Source organism: Aplidium turbinatum, chromosome 4 (genome assembly GCF_918807975.1).
Source record: "Aplidium turbinatum chromosome 4, kaAplTurb1.1, whole genome shotgun sequence".
NCBI lineage: Eukaryota > Metazoa > Chordata > Ascidiacea > Aplousobranchia > Polyclinidae > Aplidium > Aplidium turbinatum.
Window position 1 is genome coordinate 42,424,449 of NC_137475.1, and position 22,883 is coordinate 42,447,331.

Here is a 22,883-nt window from a genome sequence, read left to right on the forward strand (position 1 = left end):
AAAAGTTTCTTTCTTTTACAAGGTGAAAATTGTTGTTAGCTTGGGTGAGTCTTGAAAATGTAGTCTAATTTTCTCCCATGGCAACCCTGTGCATCTATTAGGTCCGACTCGATTCCAGGTCAGCTCATACCTTAGGCTTTTAAAGCGTAACCAAACAAGGTCTCCCGTAGAGGAAAATTCGAGTAATACCTGTAATGTGGAGATTTAAAGATACAGTAGGAAAATAAAACATACGTCATCAAATCACCCCAAACAGTTTTAAAGCGGCCACAAATAAAATACGCCAATCTTGTGGTCGGAAGCGAATGTACTTGTTCACCCTCAAGCGTGCCAGTGTCTTGCAAGGCATAGCCGCGTGCTCTGGGCATATGTTTCCCACTGTCCCTTCGTGCTGGCGCATTCACTGTTCAGCCACATACTTGTCATGATGAAATGCCATGTGACGCGCGCTCAGGTACTGGGACCCAACTGAAAAATTTGTCATTTTTATATGGATTCAAAATTTGCAAACGTTAAATCAATGTAAAAATGACGGATTTTTCTGCCTGGGAAATTATTTCGCTTATTGGAAACGTTGCATCAACGTAAAATTGTTAAGTTTTTGGGGGTTGCGGAACTGACGGAAGCGGGTGTTGCTGATATCATCCCGACAATTCAATAACAAAGCGCAAAACATTTTTATAATTTGAACGCGCAAGATACACCGACCATAGCAAAAATAAACTTTAAAAACAGTATATTTTACAACTTTTAGCTTAAAACATAGCTCGAGTGTGGTAGGCTGCTCGGCTTGGAAATCAACGCGTATTACATTGATTCAACGTCTGGGAAGAATACAGATTCTGTTATTTTAAGCTGTCAAAACAGTGCACGTAATAAAACAGTAAATGTGCAATAAATTGACGTTTGTTTGCAATAGGACGCATTGGATGCCTCTTTGGAAAGCGATAAACTTCAAAGTACTACGGTAACGGTTGTTATATGGTTTGCTAAAGCTTTTGTGTGAGATCGTTTTATGACTTTTTTTATGAGTTATGGAGCAATAATTCTCTTGTTTGCTAACACTATATCGTTAGAGGTTTCCCATAAAACAGCGACGCTTGGTACTTTCCTATCAACAGCTGAAATTCCAGTCAGCTATTCAAGGTAGCTCAAGCACAAACAATTATAGCCAGGGGCGCCGGAAGCGGGGGGGCAGCTGCCCTCAAATTTTCTGCAGATGGAGGGGCAGGGGGGCAATGGTGCCCTTTTAAAGTCATGTAAGCTACTGCACATTTTGCAATATAACAATTTCTGCTATTCGCTTTTAGCCTAATTATAATCTTTCATTTTTGCCTCAAAATAATATTTACGGCACAAAATTTTGCAACACAGTACAGGTCTTAAAACTCGTTTTTTTTTCGACAGCCATCGTGGCCTAACGGGAGCTCATTCTCGGCAGCCAAATTTGCGTGCTTGGAGGCCAAAATACAAAATAAAAATAACGATAGCACAAGTAAACAGAATTAAACTTGCAACAATGCTAAAATGATCACTTAACGTTGTTGAAGTCTGGGCCTGGGCGACGTCCTACAATAGAATCGCTGCACCACGCAATAACTGCTTTATCGGGATTGTAATTCAGTAGCCTACTATTCAAACGACACTCGCACGAGTGTCTCCAATGTGGCTGATTAATGATTAAAACATTACTTGTAGGCTTTAACTGCCCTTTATCAGAACTGACGATGCACTAGCAAGTGCGAAATATTTTTTCTGTTTCATCTACTGACATCTGATCCTGTCGCCTTAGCAATTGCGGTTTTAGCTATTTCAATGATGTACATTACTAAAAGAAGCATAATTTTTGCAAAATATGATCAAAAAATGTTTTCCCATTGATGTCAACTAACTTTGTTCTCCTTTTTAACAACGGTTCAATGTCCGACAACATCGAATCGACATAAAAACGACAATATTGCCAGCCGATGTAAATTAGCAATTCGGATTAAGACTTTGTTAAAATAATTGTCGGGAATTACAAACAAGACTTACAGCGCTGGCGATCGCAGATGGATATTCTATCAATAACAAATATTCCCCACACAATGCAACAGTGGCGATTATGACGCGCTGATCTAACTTTGCGTCACTCTTTGATACTGCATGTTTTCGACAGTTAATCCACGATCATTGTATTGCGAAATTAAATAATTGGCTAGGAGAGACCGGCGGCCAAACTTGGCCGATTGAGGAGGTAGCACCGGCGGTTCATTCAAGCACTACTTAGCGGCCATGGCCGCAGGCTGCTTTAAGGCTTGACAGTAGGTTACATCATTATAAAATAGCATGATGCCCTTCTTTGTATACCGGACACTTGTAGGCTATCATTACTCAATACATAGTGAGCTGATAGATTAGCATTATCGCTATGTCTTATCTTAAAACTTGAAAAAAAATTGGCCTTTTAGTAAACAAAAGTGCCCTTTTTTCGTAATCTTGCCCCCCCGGTCAAAAATCGTTCCGGCGCCCCTGATTATAGCCTGCATCTATTATCTTACGCTTGTGAAGTTACAAGACGTTATTTGTGAACAGTTACTATCCCTTCCATCAGTTCCATGTAGTCAGAGGCTATTCACTATTCACCTTGTTTAGTCGATGGAATATTTCACAGAGAACACTTCAACAACAAGCTGAAACTTCACTTTGTCCATCTTGGTGACCGGACCTGTCTCGATGGTTGCAGTAAAGCCATTACAAGTTGCCTATGTGAATTGAAACTGCCAAGAATAAGCTCTCAAAGAAGATCAGTCCGAGAGTGAAGATTGTCAAAATTAAGCAAACAATTCTTGTTTAAAAAAAGAAGCAGTGTTAGAAATCGTGATGCTGCTCGACTTTGAAGGTTTTCGAAAGTGCATTTATTTAGTGCATTGTGCACTGTTTAAAAATTTCCAAAATGTTGATTTAAAATTGTGATGTATCCTTGTTTCACAACAAAGTTCTTCAGCTGATATTGAAGTTGCGGCTTTAGCCAGTGAGGTCAAAGGAAATGAAGAGGACTCCGCGCCGATGCATTGTCGTATCATCTGCAACAGATACATAGTCTCAACGGTTAGGCCTAACAAAACTAAGTTATAATCTTTACTCCAAAACTAAACCTAGAAGCTGATGTCAAAACTACATCAAAAAAGGACATTTTGTCAAAACTAATGGTTACATTGTTGATTTAAACATCATTTGGTAACAAGAAATTGAGTTCGAGTAATTTTAGGTAGGCCCGGCCTATCCGCTGTTAGGTTTCAGTTGGAAATAAACAGCAAAGTTTTCCAAAATGTATTTAGTTGAAGTGCATTTATTTGTTTTATGAGATGCTTATTACAACGGGGAAACATTTACAACCACGTCTCCTGTACAAAAACTATTAAGAGACTAGGCCACAAACTTGTAAAATAAATTTAGTTGATAAAATATTTGCTCTTTTGCTTATGTAACTTTAAAATAGGCATTTTAACGATTGTAAAATTTCTAATTGCTTTTTTGTAGCCTATCATGCAATAACGTTTGCACTTGCACGTGATCATAAGATCAGAAAAGTAAATTCACCCTTTTCGTCTATCAAATTTCCAGCTTAGGAAAAAAAGTTACATTCGTCAGAATGACAGACGATTGAACTTGAGCTTAAATTTTGACAACTAAGATGTATACCAACCCACCTGAAGGCTGGATAGAGGTTTCAAAATGTGGCAGAGTTGACATAACTTTGTTTCGACAATGGCGCTTCGCTTACTTCAAACTGAAATACAAGTTGAAAAACAATTTAAAAGCTTTATTTAATGTCCGGGTTCTTTTACTGATGAAAAGCGTCGGTTGAAAAAAAACCTACGCACCATACTCGGAAGGTGATTGGTTCGACACCAGTCCAGAGCAGGTAGCTCTTTTTGGTCAAATACACAATCGCATTCTTGAAGACGAACACACGTATTGACTACCTTGGCTTCTCCTCACTTAATTTAAACCTTGAACTCCCGTGCACAAAGCTATGTACGACCAAGAGGAAGAAATTTTAAATCTTTATTGGTTAGTTTATTGGTGTAGGGCGGTAGGCTATGGTAGCCTAAGTTACACGATTACACGAACAAGACTTGTTTTAAATTGAAATTGCTGTCAGTAAATTTCTAATAAAATGGAATGAAACTTTTTAAACCAGTTGTAATGATGTGATATCGATACACCGCATCAATCGCTGCTAAAAGTACGAACACATATAAAATTGCATTGTTAATAGTAGCCTACGTACGAAGTACGCTTGCGCCTCATTGCTTCCAAGTTCCAACCCTCGATTGTTGAATTAACAAAATGAAGCAAAGCTTCAAATAATTCCAAAGTTGATCATTTTCATGTCTCATTGTTTTTGCTTCACCTGCCACTTGCTCTGATTTCCTTTGCAATAAATTATGATGGAATTACATGAAAGTTAATTTATATTAACTCACCTTTGATGACGATTCATGCTTTCGTGTTAACCTATAAGCAGAAAGTGCTGCTGTAAGGAGAATAAACGCTCCGACGACGCAAAACACGATTTGAACAGTGGCGAAAGTCTCGGCAGGCTTGACAAGAAGACTGGAAATAGAAAAAAATAATTATAATTTTAATTAATAATTTTATAAAAAAAGTAATCTATAAGAATTGAATTTTTTACCTGTATAAAAGATCAGCATCAGATTCGCCTAAAACAGCACTTTCATTCAACCAAACCACCGGAAAAGCGATGTCCTGTTCAATGTCCTTCAGAATGCTGTGAATGACAAAATGGAATCAGTAAACTTTTGTAACCTAACGGCCAACGCCAAATGTTTGCAATATAAGTTATAATGTTTATAGCAGGGTGCAGACTATACCCATTAAAAGCTCATGAAAAAAACGAGCTGAGAGGAAGGCTCTGAAGATTTAGACTAAAATAGCTGGAAAATAGTTATGTGGCAATCTACCTTGACAGGGCCGTTGAGAGAACAATTTGAGAAAGGTACGAATGAAAAACGCTGGCCCCCCAAAACAAGAAGCCTCTAAAGAAAACAATGGAACTCAAAACACGATATGTTTTCTTCGTACTTAGGCCCCCCAAAAAAACCCATGAAAAAAATTCCGAGTCGTTAAAGTGATCTCGGACGCGGTTCCTAAAGAAACTCCTAGACGGCCTTGTCAATACTGTAGATATGCTATATGGACTTATTGTTCCTCTGTGCAGGTCTACGGAACATAAATATTTTCAAATCGGGTTGGCATTGTTATTTTCATGCAAGTGTAGCTTGTACGGAATATTAAAGTGTAAAGCTATGCAACCCAATTGTAAAATTAACGCTAAATAAATCAAAGAACTTGAAGCACAGATTCGTGAAACGAGTAGGTCTAGCTTTGCCATCTTTATCAATGCATGTTTATCACCACACATTTATCACCCGAACGACAAATTGTGGATGAAAGATGTTTAATTGAAACAAAAGAAAACGGCATTAACGAATCGGAAACAGTCTTTGGCATTGCTAAAAGATGTGATCAGAGGTTTTAAGGAATAGCAAAGAAAAATGATAATTTTTTTCATTTTGTTACAACAGGGTTATAAGTTATGGTGAAATAGAGGAAAAAGCAGAAGATGGATATGTATGAGAGGAAGATCAACGTAGGCCTACATGATAAGAGGTAGAGTAGCTGCCACAGGCCTATTGACAACATGTGGTTGGTTTAATTTAATTTAATCTTTTTCTTCGACTGAAAAAGCTTCTTTGAGAGCTTAATCTTTCGCATACTTGTAGAGGCTTTGAATCACTGACGCAGGCTCGGTCACCGATATTGACAGAGTGAAGTTTCCGATTGTTGAAGTATTGTTGCCGGGGAATTATTCCATCCGTTAGGTGCCGCTGAATGAAAAAACGGCCCTTAAAATTTGTTGCTCACGCGTACACCCCAAGGGTCGAACCAGCGCCGCTTGATCTTGCAACTTGCAAGTGATACTTATGTTTTGCAAGACATAGCGCTCTACATAAAAAAATAATCGAAAAAAAAACAGTCAAACGTTTATTGACGACACAAGTTCAAAACTCTAGCCTTACGAATAAGACAACTCACTCAATATTTGGATTGTTGAACAAGAGAATGCTGATTTGTAATCTTTTGTCTACCTTGATCGCAGTACCTGTGTTCTAAATGAAGGTAAACAGATTTAATTTTGCAAATGCTCTTTGAAAACTAAAACCTCAACAGCTGAGCACCATCATGATTAAGCATAAGCCTATATCAACACAAGCTCCTGCACACTTGTTGGTCAGTCGGTTGCCTAAAGAACTGATTTGATATAGCCTAGACGCAGTAGCAGATCCGGGGGGAGGGGGGATTGGAACAATCGCCTCCCCTAAAACATAAACAAGTATTTGCATTCACGGTGTATTTGCAAGATCGGATTAATGTAGACTTACACATCATTGTGTTTTATTGAAATGATTTCCTCCTTTAGCTACTTACTGGATCTGCCCTGCTTAGTGATGTGTGCGAACTTATATTGAACTCACTGTTACTTTAATTTGGATTGCTCATATCTTCCCATTAAAGGTGTAAGGTGCAGTTTTTTTTTTAATTTTAAGCGCCCAACATTTTTATTTTTATTTCGATTTTATAAATTAGTCGAATTTTTAGAAATCGAATTTAGGATGTGTCGTATTTGAGATCGTGTAGCCTACTTAGACGTTGTCACAGTCTAAACGTGACGAAATATCAGAAATATATACCATAGAGGCTGCTTGCTAGAAACTTCAACGTACCGGTTCATAAACCAAGTTGGCTCCATGTTCTTCGATAGTAGGCTCGGACAAGCCAGTAGTATGGTTAAACCAAAACCCATCACCGTGTAAGAAGTGGGGAGAGCTAACTAGAATCGGTGCCCCTGCCAAACACAATAATTCTGGAATTAGATGTTCAGTAATCAGTAATAATCATGGTTTTGGAGTCATTGGTGAGACTGGATGAGTCATACAATTATGAAGCTCAATTTTCCTCTAGGTAAAGGTGAGTCCCATACTTGATTCAAGCATCGGGGGATGAGAAGATAAAGTTCTCATCCGCTGCGCCATCCCATCCGCTGCGCTATCTCATAATTTTCCTCTACAGTTAGGTAATAACAAAATACAGAATATCTGGACTTAAATTTGAGTTTCAAATGAGAAGCAAAAACTGCATGTCTGCAGCACCGAAAGCTTCACTGCATTCACACAACTATTGAAACAACTCGTAACCTTTTTTCATGCAACAACATGAACATTAAAGATGAAGAAAAACGGCATTTTAATTTTGTGAAATATATGTTCAAATTAATTAAAAAACAAGATTTCTTTACATGATCTCTCTACCCCAGTGTTTCCCAACCTGGGGGTAAATTACCCCCGGGGGTTAATTTGCCTGTTTTCGGCGGGTAACGAGACCGGAGGTTGTAAACTTTATAAACGCGAAGGAATGGAACAGTCGTCTTTACAAGGAACTGTGCAAGAAGATGGGAGAAATATACGAAGTATTACTGTACCACACAGAAGTACGATGGCTGTCTCATGGCAAAGGATAACCCGCCTGGTCGAACTTGGTGAGGCTGTCCATGTTTTTCTGATAGAAAAGAAGTCCGACTTGACTGAATACTTCTCTAACCAACAGTGGATTTCCCAGCTGTGCTACCTGGCTGATATCTTTGGTGAATCGAACAAAGGCAATCTTTTAATTCAAGGCAAGAATTCAAGGCAAGAACACGGGCATTAAATATCCTGACATCTTTTTCAACAACGTATCGCTGTGAACAAGGATTTTTAACTGTCTTGGGAAGGAAGACAAAGAATCGCAATCGCCAGGATGTCGAAAGCGACACAAGAATTGTCCTCAGTAGCCTACCACAAAGCCCAGGATCACAAAGCTGGCGCCTGAAGTCCAGGCCTGACCTTCGCATTGAATGTTTACCACGCATTGTTATCTTGTATTCAGTATTGCATTGCATTTTGATTGTCATAGTTAGCCCTTTGAAATACATAGCAATAAACATTTTTGTTTTTGAAAATTGATCGTGGGGGTAATTGGCTCACTTCAGGGTGGAGATTAGGGTAACAGCCAAAAAAAGGTTGGGAACCACTGCTCTACCCATTGAATCTTCACAACAAAATCTATTATTTTTATTCGTTGATTCAACGTCTGCAGACGTTGAATCATCCGCCCGTTAGCTCAGTGGTTAAGCGCCCGATTCAAAGATCACGCGGCGCGGGTTCGACTCTCGGGTTGTGCGCTTGAGCAACGCATTTCAGGACTGCTTTCCATTCAGCGGCATCTAGTGAATGGAATAGTTCTCTGGCAAAAATATTTCAACAAACGGAAACTTCACTCTATCAATCTCGGTAACCGGTCCTGCGTCAAGAACCTCTACAAGTATGCGAAACTACCAGGAATAACCTATCAAGGTTTTGTCAGTCTGAGGATAAAGATTCAAAACCAAACCAAGCTACAAATGATGGATTTTGTTGCCTGGGTTGGTACAAGACAAACCTGCTGAGCATGATTCAATTAGGATAGCTCCACTGTGTTGGCACAGTGGTTGATCTGGATAGGCACAAAAACATTCATTATCAAGGTTTATGGTGGGAGCTTGAAACACTTCAGGAGGAACGGAGTAACTCCAACCCGGAACACGTTTTACTTCCACCTCCTCTTGATAAGTGGCATAAAGAGATCTAAACAGTGGATGGATTTAGTAGTCCACGGTTATTAAGCCCACGGTTAATGGGCCCACCCGGTTATAAAGCCTATCGTGGTCCGGTCCGGCATTGCTTCTATTCATAGGATTGGCAGAAATGCATCCCGCTTAATGGGCTCACCGCTTAATAAGCCTAAAATCGTTCGGTCCAGAGGTGGGTTTATAAAATTAAAACTTACTGTATAGGCTAACGTGCAATTCTAGGTAGCCTAACACCGAGAAGCCGGAATAGAAAATATGAGTCTCTGTATCATTACATTGAACATATTTGGTCTAAATAGTTACAAACTCAAATTACGAACTACATTGCAGGTGACATGTTCTGGCATAATGTGACCAGATCTGACAATTTGAAGTATTTTATTGCTGGTTTGAATCTTTATCGGCTTTTTCAGTCTGAGGATGGAGATTTAAACTAACAGCAGCTGTTTTTTAATATCAGTGGCTAAACCTTTTTATTTAATGAAGTAGTATGTCTACCTCTGCACACCAGTGTGTATGAATGTGTAGTGAAATTTATTGTTATGGGTGGTGACTGACTAGAATACTAGATGATCGTTTATGATCTTTCGCTACCATTCTAATTGCGCCATAATCTAAGCAACAGCTGTAACTTACAATGCATTGTTTTTACTTTACATTTTCTCTACTTGTTTGTTTATACGTGGCGCTATTGAAGCAATAGATTAACTTGACTTGGTCTTATCCAATGATTTATTATTCTATCCGCGGTAATCTGTCTTGTGCAACTTCGTCAAGCAGCAAAAAGCCAACAACTCTTTCGATTGATGAAGTTGAAGATTTAGCTTTTACAGTTTGTTTCCAATTTTTTTTCAAACGGACGAATATGCGTTACTGTGCCATATAGCTGGCTCATTAGTTGGTCGTTCATGATCATGTGTTGTACTATTGCGTAACATATCGTAGGTTATAGAGAGTCTTGTTCACTTTTTAATACAACATTATAGAATAAAATAATTGGAGTCAACTATCTTTAGAAAGTGAAAATTTTGCAAAGCATGAAGTGAATAAACAATCAAAAATTTAATGTTTCTTTTTTACTGTGTTAGTAGGCTACAGTATTTCGGTTTTAATATATCTAAGCTATTTTAGTTCACTTTGAGAGGACATTCTTAGCACAAAATTCTTTTCAATTATTAGTGGGCGTGGCCGTGAGAAAATTTAAAATCTTGCATAATCTAATTTGTCTTAGCATGTTACTTTGTAAAAAAAATACTCCAATAAATATTAAATCTGACTCTTTAATCTCACCTGCAAACATCATCAATGAAAAAATATACTCTATCTTCCTTTTTCATGAACGGAGGGGTGGTAGTACCATCTGTAGGAAAACGCAATGATTAGGCTATTTAAGACAACCATACCCAGCTTCCCGTGATAAGTTAAGTCAATGGACTTTAGTATATCCAACTGCTGGTTAGTGTTAATTTTTATCATGATCTGTCACTTAAGTTTGGCTATCTTTAAATTTCTTGTCGCTCTGTAACCGGTAAGGTCTTTTACCGACTACAGTTTTTATATTTTGCATCATATCTGCGATGATACAACAACCGGAATGATTTGTTTCTCGGCAGCCGATTTGTAGCAAGAATTGACAGCGATAGACACCGTGTTTCGCCCATGAGGCTGGGCTCGTCAGTATCGCACCACTAGTGTTGAACTGTTTTATTCGCATCAGTAGCTCACGGTACAAAAGATTGACACGGTGAGAGAGTACAAACAAACATAGCCAGGTCGAAGACTTTAGGAAACCGGCCTGCCACACCCCGCGGCGGCGGGGAGCGGCGTGATTTATGGGGTGACGATGCACCCGGAGGGTTAAGTCCACCAGTTTAGGTCGCGAGGGCCCAGGCTGGGGAGTCGAGGTACCTGTGGAGGGAGAGTGTGGATCGAAACACTATATGGCCCGTCCGCAAATTTAGAATGGCGGAGCGGGCCAGGGAGACAGGCTCTTTCTGCATAGCCCAGAAAGAAGCCCTGCGACGGACCGGGCGACCCGTCGCGTGTGGACGCTGGAACCGGCAGTAATTGACCGCCGGGCAGCGCCCACGTCTCCTTCACGCGTCCTCGCGCAGGTACTTTGACTCTTATACCCGGTCTGCCAGTAGGCAGAGCGGATAAAATTGGGGTCTCCCACGAGGAAGAGAGTCGAACCATTTAAGGATAATTTGGCTCTCGTGGCAGACGAATATTCAATAAAAATGTGGAGCAGAGGCTCGATGAATCAATATACTGTAATCAAAAAAATATATATATAGGTGGGAGTGTAATTAATACTCACTGGAGAAGAGTAAGCTTTCATTCGGCGAGCACGGATGTGCACTGGCCAGACGTTGAGGCAGCGCCCAGCTGGGTCGGGGAGGCTAGCGATCGAAACCAGAGGCACAGAGTCAGTTTAACTCTTATCTTTGTGGAAACAAAGAAAGAGCCAACAAAACCAGCAGGCGCCAGGGCAGAGGACATGTGAAGAGAGGGGCGTTCTTCCCGGCTATCAGCACAAGGCTGAGCACTCGCTATAGTACAGCGAGCAGCTGCGATTCGCTAACCATAACGGTGTCTATCGCTGTCAATTCTTGCTACAAATCGGCTGCCGAGAAACATATCGTTGATTGGAAAGTCTGAATGGCTTGTGTGGAAGCTACACCGTTATGGTTAGCGAATCGCAGCTGCTCGCTGTACTAGCGAGTGCTCAGCCTTGTGCTGATAGCCGGGAAGAACGCCCCTCTCTTCACACAACCGGAATGATTATTGCGAAACTTTTCGCAAATCATTAACCTACAATCGAACCTGGACCTATCAATTAAAAGCAAAGAATCTTTGTCTTAAGCTTAAAGATAACAAAGCACAGGTAAGTTTTGTCCGATTCTAGGTCGGGTCGCACTTCTCATTCTATTCATGCGCATGTTCATAGCTTTCAAGCGCAATACGCCACTTCAAATCAGGATGATCATGTAAATTACAAAGTTGTATTGGTCTATACACAATCACAATAAAGCATACAAAAGCAAGTGGTTTTGGTAAACGTTTTTGTGACGAGAGAGTGGTTTCATGCAATGATTTTCTAAAAATCCTCAAAGACGAACCAAATTTTCAAAAGCCTCCAATTAGACGTCTCAAGTATTCACTAAAATTTAAGTGTTAATTTCAGACATTTAATATTGAATTATTTTGTACGTGATTTCCTTCTAACGCCAACAGTCTTTAATGACAATGTGCGTATTATCAAAGCATGCCTGTTTTAATTAAAATAAGCTGTGTTTATTTTGTCGAATATCTGTTTTTTAATTTCAGGGCGGGGCTGGCAAGCGAAGTCAGGAAAGTTTCTTCCAATAGTAATTCTATCATGCATGAAATTTGTTGTCCTGTCAGCTTAAACTTAACACTCAAGAATGGCATGGTTAGCGGTTTGTTATAATAGACTACTGTTACAGAGACGCAAATAGAAGAGGCAAAACAAATAATTTGCAGAGGGATAACACTAAAGCAAAATTGTCCACTAGAAGCTTTCTACTCTGGCTTTGTACAATTACTGAACTTGTTTGAAAAGAAAGAATAATTCAAATAACACTAATGAAACTATATGATTATTAAGTCAATATAATTATGCACTTAAAAAAACAGGCACCTCTAAAAAATACCTTCTAAAAAACAGCTTTCTCTCTCGGAAGCTCACTTCAGCAAAAAGAGAGAAGAATCGAGTGTTTTTATTTAATCCCAGCCCCATAAAGGTTTCCAAACCCTTGAAGATCCCGAGCACGAGTTCAAAAGTACTTCCTAAACCCCCTTTGATTCTTTTATAAAAATGCAGACTTTGGTATTATATTGATTTATGAAGCAGTTTTGTTTTACATTCAAGTTTAGTGACTTTAAATCAGGGGTGACGAACCTTTTTGCGGTCGCAGGCCACTTTGTCAATTACACATGACTTATCGGGCCACACAACTTTTTAATCATAACCTGCTATGAAATCTTTTAGAAGCGACTCAAGATATTATTCATGAAAAGTAGCAAACGACAAATGAAAGTAATAAAACCCACACAGTTGAAATTATCTTACGCAGAATCGAAACATACAACAGTAAAAATAAAAACAAATTAACTTGAGCAAAAAAGATAGAGCAACAGTATTTGCACTGAAGATAGTTTGTTTTTCTAAGTTTAATTTTCAAGTTTAAGCGTTTGCTTTCATATGAGTATGATTTCTTTTTTGTTTGGCTCTATCTTTTTTGCTCAAGTTGACGAAATGTTTCGACCATTATGCTCCGAAACAACAAATCAGTTAATGAAATTTCTTTTTCAAACCACAAACAAAAGCCAATGCGAATCGTACAGCTAAAGCTATCTAATGTAGCATTGAAGCATAAAATATAGAAAAATAACATTGAAGCATTAATTTGTTTTGCTAAGTGGGATTTTTGGAAACTTTTTTGCTTGACTGAGCGTTCAATATTAAGTCAAACAGACGATGTGGCAACTCTCAAGTGCACATTAGAATTTTCATCTGTCAGCCTCGACCTGTAGCAAAAGAAAGGTGTACCAGTAAAGGCATAAATCAAACAACCCTGGTCCTAGCCAACCATCCTTCCAATGTCCATCCTGCAGTAGAAGCTTCACCGCACAGATAGGCCTCATCAGCCATCTCCGCACTCATGTAGCCTTCACTGACTAAAGCCCACACTAAAAAAGTTTGATCTCAGTCTCATTGACCATCTTCGGAAACAAAGGGCGAACATCATCATCATCATCAAAACAGCTTTGAGATGTCTTTTGTCTTTAATGCATGAGCGATTGTCAAATTGTTTTGCGGGCCGCACAAATTTTTTTGACGGGCCGCATGCGGCCCGCGGGCCGCAGGTTCGTCACCTCTGCTTTAAATCAACCTCAATCGAATGGAAAGGGCACAAAAAAGCTTACCCACTTTTTTGATGTAGCAAATAAACACATTTACGGACAATTGAATTACAACTAACTAATGTCTATAAGGTAGAGAAATGAATTGTTTTAATAGGTTGTTTGATGCACATTACGTGAATTATTTCTGTGCAATCACTATCATATTTGAAAGTACGTAGTAGCCTACTAACCTGTTCCGTTGATCATGTTGCATTCTTCTGTGCTCCAATAATCCAGTTTACTGCAAAACAATAAAAAAACGTCCAAGTACATAATGCATGACGTCTAACCACGTAGTGTGAAGCCCCATTTAATAGACCCTTGCTAATTATGTCACTTGTTTGTATTGTGGCTCATACCCGATGGCTGAAGTTGTAAATTAAGTGAATGGGAATGCAAGGAAGCCAATCTTCGTTTCGACCTTTGGTTAAGCATGTTCGGAAAGTTTCGAAACGAGCTACATTTTACAGACATAGCTTAAAGTTACATTGCAACAGGCGGAAGTAGCATTTCGCTGTCATTGGACATGTATGGGATACTTGGATGGAGCTCAGAGTTTTTGACTGCAACGCTATATATTCAACTACAGTATGTCTTGATGCGACGTTTGAATTTAAATACTTGCTTTAATGACAAAGAATTTCTTGGGACAATCATTCAAATCACATATCAACACTTTTCAAAGTCCCCTTGTCATAGGCTACAGTATACTGAATAAACAGAAAAGCTATGTTCATTGTTTCTGTTATTGCAAAATGAATCATTCGACAATTAAATCTACCTGATACTTCATGGTCGTGTATAGGCTGCATAACTACTTAAGTTAGGAAAAATATTGTAGGATGAAACTCAGAATTTTAATATGGATTTCTCAAAAGTCACATCCATGTGAGATGACTTAAATACAGTGCAAAGAAGTTTATTTTCACACGAGTCAGTTCTTGCTTAAATAGAGTGTATAGCAATACAATCTTATAAAAAGATTTTGGCAGAAAATAGTGACAGCTGGGAAATTGTTGGGAAGCAAATGCGTCAATTGACGCGTTTTGTAGTTCCATCTGTATGTTGATCAGTTGATACTGTGACGCATGATGCAACCGATTAATGAAACAATCTCAAAAGCTGTGGTTTAAGATCCCGATAGAACCGGTTCATACTGGTCAAGGAAACAATTCATGCTTACGTCAAGTTTTCGTAACGAGTCAAAATGTTTATCAAATCCGGTCGTTTGTATCCAGTGTATGCTTGGTAGGTGAACCAACCGGCCGATGTGTTTGTCTGTAAAACATACCTCGTAAAACAGCGTAAAATAACTCTTAAAGTTTATGTGGGCTTTGAAAACGTTTTATTGCTAAAATTTGAAAGTACACTCAGTTTGCAAAGCAAACAAATGGACTTAAAACTTTTGAAAGTTTTTTGGTGATGACATGTGTAGCATGCCTCTTCTATGGTTGTAAAGTAGCTGCCATTAAAATGATGACTTCACAAAACCTATTCAGCTTTCAACATAAGCTACCCATTTAAGGCTAGAGTTTCTGGTTAGTCTCAAGGTTAGTGAAAGCAGGGGTTTAAAACAGGGTACATTAAGGTTATGCGACAAGAATCATTCACCATATTTTTGCTATTAGAAGGAGATTGGATGCACCCTGTCGAGCTTTCAAAAAATTTTTTAAATAATTGCTGTAAATTGCGTTCCCACTTAGCATTCTGCATTGAGGAAATGGGTCTAGGGGAGTGTTTTAAGTCGTTTTTACTGCGGCTAATTTTTTTTTTATGCTGAAATGATTGAAAGTTCTCTTGCCTCCCTTGTAGTTCCCCTACGAATCTCTTGGAATGAAAGGCTAGTGGCCCAAATTTAATCCTGACACAAATTTAAGCGGCGACCCAAGATTTGAGAACCCCTCATTCACGGTAATAATGTACTCGGCTGCTCCTCTAAATAGCTACGCTCAAATTGTTTGCTTTGGAAAGCGCTGGGAAGAACACATGCCTGTGATGGGTATACCCTTCCCGTATTATATAAGCTTTTTTTTGTGTCGTATCCAGGCTTACACACTGTGGTTGAAGATTTAAATTAAGTGGGCGGGAAGGCAAGGAAGCCAATCTTCGTATCCACCTTCAGGCATGCCTTTAAGTGCCCTGTCAAGACACAGCCGCATGCTCTTGAGCGGTGTCGAACCGGTGATATAAGCTTATGTAAGCTAATAGAAAAAAAATTTAAATTGTGTATGGGTATCTTTTCCAGGGATCATTGTATGTACTTTATTATGGCAATCTGGTCAAGTTGGGTTCAAACTGTTATTAAAGATAGATAGAAACTACAATATTGTAGCCTATATGTACTTACTGTAGTAAATAACCCGAAAGTTGGAGGTATGATAACGCCAAGACCAGCAAATAGATCCACTATTCTCTCATACAAAGCATCCTCAAATCCAAACAGAAGGTCGTTGACAGATTGTGTAAAGAGCAGCTCTGTGCCAGTATTCGTATACAGCTGATTGATTTGTCTGTATATTGGTCTTGAAATAGTTCGATTAAGTTTTTCCAGTTGATATTCCAGAATTCTGACAACGCTCTGCACCATAAATAACAATTGCTATTATGACACCAAAGAAGATCTCCATCATAACCTTGTTTTGTTATCGTGTTGCCTGCTCTGAAGATACGTATCTCCACATAGTACGAAATGTCAGTGAAGCTATAAAATATTCGTCTGAATTTTTCCTCATTTCATGGCTTAGTTCTGGGAACTGTAGTACATTCCACTTCTACCATTCGTACTCAGTTCGAGCAAAACTGGTTGTGGCTTATTTATTGTCGCTTTAAAACTGCTAAGGTCTTTTGGCGACATATATCTAAATTTTAATTGTATGTCATCACATTATTATTGGACTTATCCTCACACCTTTATGCACCGAAGAACACAATGGATACCGTTTTTAAAGTATTTATTATAACCCGACCTGAAATCGAACCCAGACCTACCAGCACTAGAACCGAAAACAATAATCACTCGACCACTGAGCTGGTTGAAAAACTGGTGATCGTGTTCATGATCAATGCAATTCTGGTCGAATCGCTTCTGCAAGAAACCAACCAGCAATCTTCTCTTTTTAAACTTTTGGCTCAAATTTCCAAGTCCTAGCTACTGCCATGTTGCTCTTTATTTTGTATTGTTTCAACTTCATTAACCGTTGAAACGACGTTAAAATAAAATAAATTTGCTAGCTGGGTTTTTGCTTCTCCAACGCATTACGTTCAGCTGCTACACGTAAGTTATTTCAACAAGCAATACGGTTATGGGCCATATAATCTTCATCAAGGAGTGTTGGTCATGGTTTGGTGGGTAGGTCTGAGTTCGATTCCAGGTCGGACCACTTGACTTTAACATGGTATCGATGGAGGACTGTCTTACATAACGCAGCGAGGATGGGCAGGGTAACAATGTAGTGACATCATAAGTTTGACAAAAATTTGACAAAGAGAGCTGTCACAAAAAGACCTTAGCAATTGTACAGCAAGAATAAATAATACAATTTTGGTAGAGAGGTGATTTTTTTTAACCATAGACAAATAAAACATAACAACCCGACGGCATAGTAACATGAAAATGAACTAAAAATTACGAAAATGAGTATGGCCGAAAACGTTTGTAATTTTTAGTTTATTTTCATGTTATTATGTTAAATGCCGTTTGATTGTTAGGTTTTATTTGTCAACAATAATAAATATTTTTATTAAATATTTTCACTCAGGCAATTAAGGAATATCGGCCTGCTGGTAACAAATATTGCTCAATAACCCTTGGTAATCGTTCCTTTTGACACTTGCAAATTGGGGAAATCGTCCTTTGAAGTCAAAAGAATTAACTTATATAAATATTACAAATTTCTTACTGCGCCAATGATATTGATGGTTGTAATATTGTCCTCCAAGCTGCCTTTAGACAGCGAAGGTTCATAGTACAAAGTCGTCTTTTGTCTGTAAAAAACTTCTTCGGGGTCAAGATGGGTCAAAAATTCAACTTCATCCTTAGCAAGATATTGCCTGTGAAAGCGTGTTGAAAACGTTTGTTAACTGAATGCAATTATTTGTGCTACCTTGTGAGCTAAGTTAGTTCTAGTATAATCCCTTGCACAGAAGACAGTCCTTTTTAGCATGTAATTCAACGCCTGCAGACTATGGGTGAATGTAAAAAAACAAACAAGGTAACAGGTTAGAGGCAATGCAAAACTTGGAAGCAACCAATCAACACATATCCCTGATCAACACAACAAAAAGAATACAAAAACAAGATAGAAATGGCAGAAGAACGGGTTCGCATATAACAACCTTTAGATGCAAAAAGAATGCTTTTCTTTTGCCTGTTAGATATTTAAAATCGAGAGTGGTCTCTTTCTGGTACATTCAAACCCAGCCAACAAGTCAGTCATTTTTGCATTGATTTTACGTTTGCCAACGTTGAATCAATGCAAAAATAAGTGGCTTTTTGACCCGATATTTAATACTTTACTAACCGGAAAGTGTATGGACCGAGCTCTTGGAGATTTGGAGGAACGTATTTACCCGGTTCTTGATTCAGGAATTCTTCTGGATTTGTGACATTGTAGAAATAATAAGACAAATAAGTTGGTGTTGTTACCTCAATCCACTGATCATACATGATCGTTCCTTCTTTTATAGTCCCTTCCTGAAACATAAAAACATCGTATTTTTGCTACCAAACAACACCTGAGACTTTTTATCACTTATCCTTTTTATTTTTTTCTTACTGATGTCATATGAACGACGTGTCTTTATTAAGATATGTCATACTTTTAAAATTACCTATGCTTGCTCTCACTGGTGTGTGCGAAAGTCACCAAATACCTACTGTACAACAAAGATACAAAGTTGAAAACGTGGGCTTATTTAGGAGTTGTAGAGATTCGCAAAAACAACTATGCGAAAACCTGTGCAATTATTTAAGGAAGTCAGGGCCAAATGCGACCCATTTTTATGATCCCTGAAAACTTGCCAAGGATGAACCACCTAAAACGCTGATACAAACGTAACTCTGTTGTTAAAAATTAAATGAGGCTGTTCACCAGACATTTAGTTCAATGATCATGATACATTCTTCTGGTAATAGTAATAATGTTATGGTTTTATTTATTGTATCTTTACGACTGCTAAGGTCTTTTAGCGACATGGCTCGATTTTTAATTTATATCGGCTTTGCGATATCACCACATTATACCCGATTTATTCTCACTGCGTTATGCAAGAAAGAACACAATTGGTACCGTTTTTTGAAGTCTTCGGTTTGATCAGACCTGGAATCGATTTCAGAACTACCAGCTCAAGAGTCAAAGGCAATAACCACTCAGCCACCGAGCAGCTACGTTCTTCTGGTGTGAAGTGAGCTAAACTATCACAAACTGTTTCGGGTGGTGATTTGCTTATATTCTAACTTTTTGTCAATCAAATGACTGACTTCTTTAAGGGGCAGGGTCAGCTAAAGTTTACCCGTAATACAGGACCATGTTGCTCTGAATGTTTAGTTGTTTTACAGCAATACGATCCTGTGTTTTGCCATGCCAGATGGATCGTCATTATTTGATCTAGCCCCCCTAAAGAAGACAGTCGTGTCTGATTGACGAAACGTCGGAATACGTGCAGGTTATCACCTGAAAGACTTTCTGGTAGAAGAGCGTATCGTGTCATTTAGTTCCATTGTAGCCGATCACATCACAAGGGAAATGACGATATGGCTTTTTGAATGTAAATGTTTGCATAATCACGAAAATATGATCACCCACCTTTACAAGAACATTCCGGAAAATAATGTCAAACACTGCCACAGATATTCCTCCGAGGATGACAAGAATTGCACCAACTACCCCAACCGTAAGCAAAGACCCTTTAACACCACAACAACATTTTTTGCTCCCCATCTGAAACAAAAATGTTATGGTTTATTTATTGTCGCTCTACAACTGCTAAGGTCTTATAGCGACAGGGCTCATTTTTGATTTTATGGCAGATTTACAATGTCATTACATTATTACCCGACGTATCCTTACTGCGTTATACAAAAAGAACACAATTGGTACCGTTTTGAAAGTTTTTAGTATGACCCGACCTGGAATCGATCTCAGATCTACCAGCAGCAAAGCGAAAGGCGAAACCCATCGGCCACTGAGCTGGTTTGTGATCATGATGCTCAAGCTCAATCACACAAATTTTTAACATTTTATCGCAAGCTGTCAATCAACGCAACGGCAAAAGCCACCTAGCTTTGAGTAAAAAACAAATATTTACAGTTGGGCAGCCGATCTATTGCCTCCTGGTGAGCTTCATGGCTGCCTTTTTGACAAGCATTTTGAAGAATTACTTTGAATTTGGTGCATTCTGAGAGCATTTTCAACAAAAATGTGGGTACGAATATTCCTGTAACATGGTGCTGTCCGGTAGCATAGCAAAAGGATAAGATCATGTTTTCTTCGGCATTTTTCGGAAATAAAGCTAAGTCTCTGTGTTTTCTTGTTGCTAATTCCTGGCTGAGATCTTTGAATGTTTGGTATTGGCAAAACTCGCTCTTTCAATGCAATTTTGTTTAAAATTAGGCAATTTTTTTTAGACTGAAAGCATCATTCTCAATATCGTGACGTCACACGCGTGCCAAAGGGGGGGGGGGGGGTTGTAACCTCCATTATTAGTTTCTTTATAGCAGATTTACTTTAGTGTCATCTATAATATACTTCAGGCCCTTTATCTTGTTACAACAAAGTAGTTTTGTGTAATAGATTGAGTTTTGCTTTTAGCGGCATGATCGTTCTCTGAAAATGATAAAAACCGAGTGCTTTGATTAGAACTGTGCGCTCGTAAACAGAACGCAGAGTGATTGAAATCTTTTAGTTTGTTTAAAAGCAGTATTTGTAATCTGTCAGTTGCAAGACCCACATATTTATGGACAGTATGGATCTCTGTTAAAGACCATGCAAATAAATCTTTCTCATATGATCTAAATATTTTCAAAAAAAAAATAAAATCTAAAAATTGTCCCCTCCAGTAGCAATCTGTGGAAGAAAGTCTTCCTCGCTTTGATGGCAAGTAGCTTGTTTGCCTCGATAGCTCGGTAGGTTAGATAGCGTGTGACTTCGTGAACGAAAAAAAAATTCGTGAACGAAGAAACTTCAAAATCAAGCGGCGCTGGTTCCATTCTCGGAGTGTGCGCTTGAGCAACGCATTCTATTTCTTCATTCAGCGGCACCTAATGGGTGGAATAATTCCCCGGCAACAACACTTTAACAATCGGAAACTTTACTCTGTAAATCTCGGCAACCGGCCCTGCGTCAGGACGTCAAAATCCTCCACAAGTATGCAAAACTACTAAGAATAACCTGTCAAGGCTTTGTCAGTCCGAGGATAAAGATTCAAGAACCAAATAATACCTCACCTTTCGCCAAATCCAAAAACGTTGTTTCAAAGTTTGTCTGAATTTTTCCCGATTTAATTAGACTTCCACTTTAAAGTTTCTAACTTTTTTTTTTTCAAAATAAAATTGAGGTCAAAGTTGTAATTTTTTGATATCCCTGAAATAAAATAAATGTCAAACGTTTTTAAACGTATCAACATTTAAAAATAATATAAACAATAAATACTATTAATACTACAAAAAGTGCTCAGGCTGTCAAGGGTTTAGAGAGTAGCCTAATAACTATCTTTGATTTAAAGATAATATAATTGAAAACAGAATTGTTTTTTTTTCGAGTTTCTTTCATGAATTTTTTCCGAGGTTAATTTTGGGCTTCTTTAACTAAAACTTCCATAAGTATCGGACCGTTTCACTTTTTCCACTTCTTGTTCTACCTGCATCTGCAACTAATTTTAAAGCATATACATTTCAGATACAGAATTCTTCGAGGTCTCATTTCTACAAGGAGAATTTCAATTCGTCAAATTTTTTGTTGTTCCAAGGCTATAACTCAAAACTCAATGCACAAAAAAGTTGTTTCTTTGCAAACCTAGTAAGAAATTATAAATACAAATAATCAATTTCAAATTGAACTTTGATAATTTTTTTAACTTTTTCCCATGTTTTCCGACTATACGTAGGCTACAGCCTGCGTTTAAAGTTCAGCGTTCAAAGTGGAACAATGCAAACCAGAATCTGAACACCACACAATACTATCTGCTTTGAAACACAAATCGAGTATTACACAAAGAGAAGCATTGTATTTATGCAACTTTAAAGCAGTTTTGAAAATAAAAGTTGTAATGTATTTGTGTTGTGAAGTGTTGACTTGTAGTTTATTTGTACATCATAAAAAAAATTGTTTCTAATAAGTAGGCACACTTGTGCAAACTTACGATAGGCTTCACGTTGTACTGTAGTAGCCTACGCCGCAATAATCGAAACAGCTATTAAACTTTGTCTATGTTTATTAAACTTTTAAGTACCAGTTAAAACCTATCATAAAAAGTGAGTAGTCGATTGTTTAAATGCCCTAACACAAACGTTCAACTTGTGTGCAAACCATAAAATCATTTATTGCAAATACAATGTAGGCAGTAAAACTGTAACAGTGTATTTTAACCAATTTACTGGGTTACTTACATAACGTACGAGATTGAGAACTAGCTTACTTGAATACTAAGGTTCTGCAAAAGCTTTATTTTTGTTCAAACAATTCAGTTTACGTTTCAACGATTCCATTTACAAGCCATAACCTTCACTTTTGACATTTTTTCTTTGGCTTTGTTTTTTTTTCGTCGTACCCAGTTTCTGGACAGGTTGACGCACTGCCGAGTGGTGAGAACCATTGTACGACTCTCGAAAGAGCGCCGGTTCGACACCGCTCAAGAGCACGTGGCTGTGTCTTTGGCATGACTCTTAAATACGTGCCTCAAGGTCGACACGAAGATCGGCTTCTTTGCCTTCCAGTCCACTTAATGTAAATCTTCAACGACTAGGCGCAAGCCTGGATATGAAAAAAGTGATTAATGAAGATTTAGATTTAAGTGAACGGGAAGGCAAGGAAGCCAATCTTCGTGTCCATCTTCAGCATGTCATTGAGTGTCTAGTTATTATAAGACACGGCCGATAGCTCTTGAACGGCGTTGACGGAGCACCCGGCCTTCTGTCGTCGTATCACCACCATTCGGCTACGTAGGCTATCCGCCATTTTGGTATTTATAATGTTTTACCTGCTTGATGCGTTTTCTA

General features: G+C 38.4%; 1 protein-coding gene across 1 annotated transcript; it reads right to left on the minus strand.

Moving 5' to 3' along the window:
- Positions 1–183: 183 nt before the first annotated feature.
- Positions 184–22,480, minus strand: LOC145769194 (platelet glycoprotein 4-like). The gene is made up of 15 exons (XM_082580783.1): positions 22,436–22,480; positions 19,474–19,608; positions 18,190–18,362; positions 17,569–17,719; positions 16,017–16,247; positions 14,853–14,947; positions 13,861–13,910; positions 10,028–10,097; positions 8,548–8,732; positions 6,795–6,916; positions 6,106–6,179; positions 4,682–4,777; positions 4,473–4,602; positions 3,693–3,772; positions 184–3,065 (listed from the first exon to the last, which is right to left on the minus strand). Exons 1-14 carry the CDS (start codon positions 22,478–22,480, stop codon positions 3,713–3,715), a joined length of 1,617 nt encoding a protein of 538 aa, XP_082436909.1. The 3' UTR covers positions 184–3,065; positions 3,693–3,712.
- Between the last annotated feature and the right edge of the window lie 403 nt (positions 22,481–22,883).